The sequence below is a fragment of the Euphorbia lathyris genome, chromosome 10, assembly GCF_963576675.1.
Source record: "Euphorbia lathyris chromosome 10, ddEupLath1.1, whole genome shotgun sequence".
Lineage (NCBI taxonomy): Eukaryota > Viridiplantae > Streptophyta > Magnoliopsida > Malpighiales > Euphorbiaceae > Euphorbia > Euphorbia lathyris.
Genome location: NC_088919.1, coordinates 18,673,737 through 18,680,334, shown reverse-complemented (window position 1 = coordinate 18,680,334; position 6,598 = coordinate 18,673,737). Strand labels below are relative to the sequence as shown.

General features: G+C 37.9%; 2 protein-coding genes across 2 annotated transcripts; one reads left to right on the top strand and one right to left on the bottom strand.

Moving 5' to 3' along the window:
- The first annotated feature begins 1,888 nt into the window (after nt 1-1,888).
- LOC136209597 (putative fasciclin-like arabinogalactan protein 20) lies at nt 1,889-3,111 on the top strand. The gene has a single exon (XM_066001115.1). The coding sequence runs from the start codon at nt 2,034-2,036 to the stop codon at nt 3,078-3,080; it is 1,047 nt and encodes a 348-aa protein (XP_065857187.1). The 5' UTR covers nt 1,889-2,033; the 3' UTR covers nt 3,081-3,111.
- Nucleotides 3,112-4,450: 1,339 nt separating this feature from the next.
- On the bottom strand, nt 4,451-6,324 carry LOC136207973 (pentatricopeptide repeat-containing protein At1g71060, mitochondrial). The gene has a single exon (XM_065998832.1). The coding sequence runs from the start codon at nt 6,310-6,312 to the stop codon at nt 4,639-4,641; it is 1,674 nt and encodes a 557-aa protein (XP_065854904.1). The 5' UTR covers nt 6,313-6,324; the 3' UTR covers nt 4,451-4,638.
- Between the last annotated feature and the right edge of the window lie 274 nt (nt 6,325-6,598).

The window sequence follows — 6,598 nt, the reverse complement described above, 5'->3', positions numbered from 1 at the left end:
ACTCTGCCCAGCTGCCCTTTTTATTCTTTTTTTTAAATAAAATATAGAATAGAGGGATTATTCTTACGAAAGATATAATATCAGGAATTCAATTCCTGCCATTTTTACGGGCGGTTTTGGTTTATCAATTCCTATCTGCGTGATATCGTGGTGTGGCCCTGAATTTTTCCCAATCCACCTTAATGAAGACCGGATCATTTATCCCCGTGTCACACACCGTGTGAAAGAAGATTTTTCACTCCAAGGACTCAGCAGCAGCGCCACATGGTATGTATCTCTGGTGACACGTGTGGGTCGTTTCTCTCACACTTCTTCCTTTGCCTTCAATTTCACATGCCATGTCGCTGTGAACACACATTGTGTGAGGCATTCCTTCATATTGGCTCGAGTTGTTGGGAAAGATTCCGTATTATTCTCCCATTCTTGAAAGGATTGGGACCCCAAGTCTATCATAGGACGAGGAATAAGGCACTCTCCCAATATGTGTTATCCGATATGCACGCTCAACCGATATGGATTAATATCGAACATGTTGATTTGATCTTAAATCAACTAAAGAGTTTCTTTTCAAGCCTAACTTAAAGGAGTTAATTCCAAAGAAAAGGTTTTAACCTTGCTCCGATGAAGGCGTTTGATAAATTCATTTCATGAAAGTTGGTCTTATCCTTACAAACAAAGAGGCTTAACTCTCCCAATTAACAAAGTAAAAGACTAAAATAGTCCACCTAGAGTTAACAACATAAAGTAAAGGATAGGGGTAAAGGGAGGATAATTAGCTAAGTGGCATTTAGGTTAATAAGGCTAAATGACAAGACAGTAAATAAGGACAGTGGCAAAATAATAAAATCAGCAAGTAGCAGAATTATATGGCAGCTCGTATCCTCTATCCACATTGCGGGTAAAGTAACCCCATATATCGTGTGGTTATCCCTAACCCACCTTGATGAAGACTGGATCACTCATCCCCTAGCCAGGTTCACACGTCGTGTGAAAGAAGATTTTTCACTACAGGGACTTAGTAGCAGTGCCAAACGGCGTGTGTCCTTGGTGACACGTTGTGTGGGTTGTTTCTCTCACACTTTTTCCTTTGCCTTCAACCTTATACGCCGTGTGGATGAGGGCACACGTCATGTGAGGCCTTCCTTCACTTTGGCTCAAGTTCTTAGAGAAGATGTCTGTATTATTCTCCCCTTCTTGAAATGATTTGGACCCCAAGTATATCATAGGACGAGGAATAAGGCGCTCTCTAGTGTTATCGACTTTGTACATTCAAGAACTCTTTTACCATCCTTAAGCTCAATAGAACCACTTCCAATCACCAACAACTTGTCAAGATCTAAGGTGGCATTTGAATACACTATCTCACGAATTCGAGTTAAACCTCATGTTCGTTTCTTCATCGAGGCTCCACGTCATTGTTCAAGGGTGGCGCCATATGCCTATAGAGAGTACACTCTTTTTTTTCAAATCCTCCATGATCCCACCGATTCTGGACTTTCGGGCAATCCCCCTCTTAGGTGATGCTTACCCAATAGTCCACTTCTCGACCCTCAATCTTCTCTGAGGTGATGCTTCATAATAAGAACAAGGAACGAATGTCTTCCTCACAAAGGTGTCATGGCTTGAAATTTAAGTGAGTGTACAAAATATATAACGAAATTTAAGTGAGTGAACAAAATATACAATGAAATTTAAGCTATCATGGCTCGAAAATCAGAATGTATTCTTGATTTTGAACGCCTAAACAGTCAATGCGGTCTTGTTTTTTAACATTGAATATGCATTTATGCGTGGGATTAGCGAATCAAATAATTGCTAATTTACAAGATAAGTATAAATTTTATAGAAATTAAGCATAAAATGGTATAAGCTGTTAATACTTAAGAGGATTATGGAAATTAAGACGAGAAAATTGAGTAACTGATTTTCAATTATCTATTACTCCTTGCCGTTTCAGCTTATTCCCGCCAAAAGAATTCCCTTAAAGCTAACTACTTCTGCTCTCTTCAATTCCAGTCCAAAAATCTGCATCTATGGCTGCCGAAGTTCTCATATTTCTGACCCTCTTTTGTTTCCTTTCTTTCTCCTCTCCTCTCTCCACCGATTCCATTCTCGACGCTACCAACGTCCTCTCGAACTCCGGCTACAATTCCATGGCTCTCACTCTCGAATTCGCCTCTCCCACCATTATCCCAATTCCATCTCGCTCTCTCACCATTTTCTCCCCCCTTGATTCCGCCTTCTCCGAATCAGGCCAACCCTCACTCTCCCTTCTCCAATTCCATTTCTCTCCGCTCTCTCTCTCTATGCATTCCCTCAAATCCTTGCCTCCCGGAACCAAGATTCCCACTCTTTTCCCCAATCGCTCCATCATCGTCACTTCCTCAATCTCCGCCGACACATTTTCATTAAACGGCGTAGGAATTAACGGATCAGTGGTGTACGATGATGGATCTTTAGTAATCTTTGGAATTGAGACGTTCCTCGATCCAAATTTCGAGGTTTTCGGGTCCATAAATGGAAGCCCTCTCCAGAGCTTCGGATGTCCTGCTGCAGCTGGTAATGGTAGCCAATCTTTTGAGGAAGCAATTAGGGTTTTGAAATTTAGAGGGTATTCAACTATGGCGTGGTATCTTAGTTTGCAATTGGGGGAGATGAAGGAGCAGACAAGGTTAACTATCTTTGCCCCTGTTGATGATGAAGTGATGAAATGTTCTTGGGGTGATTATAGATCGATCTTCCGCAGGCATTTTGTGCCGTGCAGGATATCAAAGAATGATATGCTTAATCTTGAGAATGGAGTGATAATACCGACTTATTTGGAGGGGTTTATGTTAAATATGAGAAAGTATGGGGATGTTTTGGTGCCTAATGAAGTTAGAGTTGCGTATCCTGACATGTATAGCAACGATTGGCTTGTGGTTCATGGTCTTCGTGGAAGTTTTGCGGTGATAGCATCTTCTTCTTCATCAAGATCATCATCATCGTCATGTAAGAATTTGAATGGGACAACACCCGGTGCAATTGTGATGTTGGTGGCCTTTCTTGTTATTTTTCTCACTGAATCTTTTTATTTTTAATGAATATTCTACTCTACTTACTCATGTTGCAAATATTGGCTTTTGACGAATTTAATTAGTAATATTGAATTTGAGATATTTTTCCTTCATTAATATATTATTTCATTGATCTTGCAATGTGGCTCTCAAAATGCATTTTCTTAAATTGATTTAGCATTTCCAGCTTCTATAAATGTTCTGCCCTGAATACATCAATGTTTGTTTATGAGCTGCTGAATACTAATTTATAGTGTTTGGATTAACCAATCCAGTCCAATCCATGATGAATTGGGTTAGTTTAATTTTGGCCTAATACCCAAATAACCATCTGAACTTGTCCAAATATTGCAACTGTCCCCTCCAACTTTCAATTGTAACAACTTGTCCAATTGTAAAACATAAGCTCAAATTTGGAATTTTTTTACCCCGTACTTGAAGCAACCGTAAAAACGTTTTTCCGGATTCGTATCACGCCAAATATCTGATTATCACACTCCACGAGCGTTGCAGCGTTTGTATTTCACGTGTTTTTTCAATTGCAGTTTGGGGTTATGTTTTACAATTGGATTCAGAGAGTCAGTTGCAACATTTGAACAAATTGAGGAAAGTTATTTATGTATTAGACCTTTAATTTTTATTCAAATATTTATGTGTTTGTTTTCTACTTAGAAAACAATTTTATTACAAAATATTAAAAGTACAAAAATGTTGTAATTTAAGATTTCTTAAAGGAATCTCCTTTTTTAAGCATACCATATCTACTTCATAATCAACCAAGTATGTGCACCAAATATATACCAGTAAATTAATTATATGAGCCACGTGGATTAGTGATATGTCCATAGTAAGAGTGAATATCCGTAGTAAGAGAAATGATGGACATGTAACCACCTCAGACACGTGGACTATTGGGTAAGGATCCCAAAGGAAAACATCTCGACTTACGCGGCTTATAATTAGCACACACTAAGTCTGTGTAGTTCCTTTAGGTGATGCACTTCCAACCACACCCCTGTGCATGTGCTCATGTGGGTATGGCACTAAAATTGGTGTTTTCCAAAAGAAAAGGAAACATATTTTCATTTTTACTGTTTTTTTAACGTTTTTCCATTTTCCACGTTTCTCTGAATTTTCTCTTTTTCTTAATTTGATACGTAAATTGTAATAAAATTATTTTTAAAAGGAAAATGAAAGAATAAAAATTACATACAAATAACCTAACCTAACCCAACTCAATCCAATCAATTATCCTTTATATGGGTTAGGTTCAACCCATGGATAAAAAATTTAGAATAAAAATATATAGATTGAATTGGTTTAGTTATATTTAATGGATTAATTAATTTTTGTACACCCTCTATTGCATATGTTAGACTGATTTAGCCATGATATGTAGAAATATATAAAATTGCATACTGCTTTGAAAATTCATGGTAACAAGCAGTTATTGAAAGGACTAGTCTAGTAGTGAGAATTACACATTGATAGAAACCATACATTCTCTTCTCCATTTTGAACTATCTTAGCTTGTTTGTATGAAAATTTCCACCAGATGAACTGTCTATGAAATTCGCCATCTTCAACGCGTTGAGGCATTACCATCTGTTGTTTCCTGCAGAACAACATAAGGGTTTCTCCTGAGCTTACTAATCTTTTGTGTGAAAAGCACAGCAGTATCCTTCTTGCCCTCATCAAGCAGAACTTGTTTCAGATTACTAAACAAATTAGCCGGAGGCCGAATTCCCACATCCAACATCTCCTGAAAATATTTACAAGCCATATCTACCTTATTTCCATAGCACAAACTGTTAATCAATGTTGAGAACATATGCATCCCAGGGTGGATTCCCTTAGCCTTCATCTCATCCCAGACCTCTATTGCTTCATCCAGTTTTTCGACGTTGCAGAACATCCGAATCACAATCTCGTAAGTACTCAGAGTTGGCTCGCATACCTCCTCACTGCTCATCTTCTGGAAAACAGAGAAAGCTTCTGTTGTCTTATGAGCCTTAACAAGATGATGAAGAATTATATCATAAGTTCTTGAATTTGGACCAACCCCACATTTCTTCATCTCATCAACAATGTCATATGCATCATCCATCTTCATTGACCAACAATAAGCTCCCACAACAGCATTGTAAGTAGGCACTTCAGGAGCAAATCCGCAAGCCTTCGATCGGCCGAAAAACTCCAGAGCTTCGTTTAGCCTCTTCTCGGAGCCTAATGCGTTAATCAAAGTACAAAAAATGTGAGGATTTGGGTGGCAATTGTTCAATTCCATCTCTTGAAACAACTGAATTGCATAATCATACTTCCTGGCTTTACAATATGCATTGATAAGAATACCGTAAGTGACTACATCAGGTTCAAAACCCTCAGCTTTCATTTCCCTATGGACTTCATCTAACTTTAACAAGTTTTTCTCTTGACCCCAACCCTCTAATAATATTGTGTAAGACTTAATATCGGGTGTGAATCTTCTCTTTTTCATTTTATCAAACACTTCGTGTGCGCTCTGAACCTGCCTTGACTTGCTTAGAGTATCAATCAATCTATTGAAATCTGATGATTCAATCTTCAATCCGAACTTGTCCATCTTCTCAAATGTGTCTATTGCTTCTTTTACTTTTCTTGCTCTCGCGTATCTCCTTGAGATCAACATGAAAGTCTCCTTAGTTAAAAGCTTTTTTCGCTTCATGTCATTCACCAAATTCCATATCATGTTAAATTGCTTGATCTTGCCCAGTGATTCAATTAGGGCATTGTAGCTCTCCGCGCTGTACATAAACCCTTTTCGCTTCTCTGCCCATTTGAAGAAAGATAATGCAAGAAAACCTGCATTGCTTAACCTCTTGGTTACCTCTAATACCAAAGCTGGTGATATGTCAATTGAAGCGTTATCCAGTAAAGCCTCTGTGCTCGAATTGGGATTTTCTGATAATAGTCTGCAGATTTTTCCAGCATCCTCAACGATTTTATCGATCGAAATTTCTGGGTTTTGGTTATCAGCCTCGATGGATGCTGGTGTTTGCTCCAAATTGGTATGAAGTGATCTGTAAAAGCTAAAGTGAGAAGCAGGCAGATTTCTGCAAAGATTTTCAACATTGGTTGTGGAATTGTTCTCCTTGATGATCCCATTTGATATTGCAAGCGATCGGATAAAAAAAAGTTGAGGACATAGAGGGGTTGAGTAAAGACGGTATATTTTTGGCATTCTGGAGAGACAATGCCAGAATCGCGGGCTACCCATTTTGGTAGAAAAGTAGACCCATGCACCCAACCCACATTCTATTATATAAGCAAATACAAGTTATTGTTAACTTTTGTATAGTTCACATATTAGTTGATTTTTTATGTTAATAGCATTTTATTTTATTTCAATTTCTATTTTAGGATTGCGGTTTGGAGTAATTTTTCAAAATACAAACTGTTAGAGTTGAGCTCATGACCTTTTATATTAACCGCATGCATCTTAAACAAACTCAACCAGTTTGAAATATTGAAATGAAATGATACTTACAAAAAGTAAATATAAA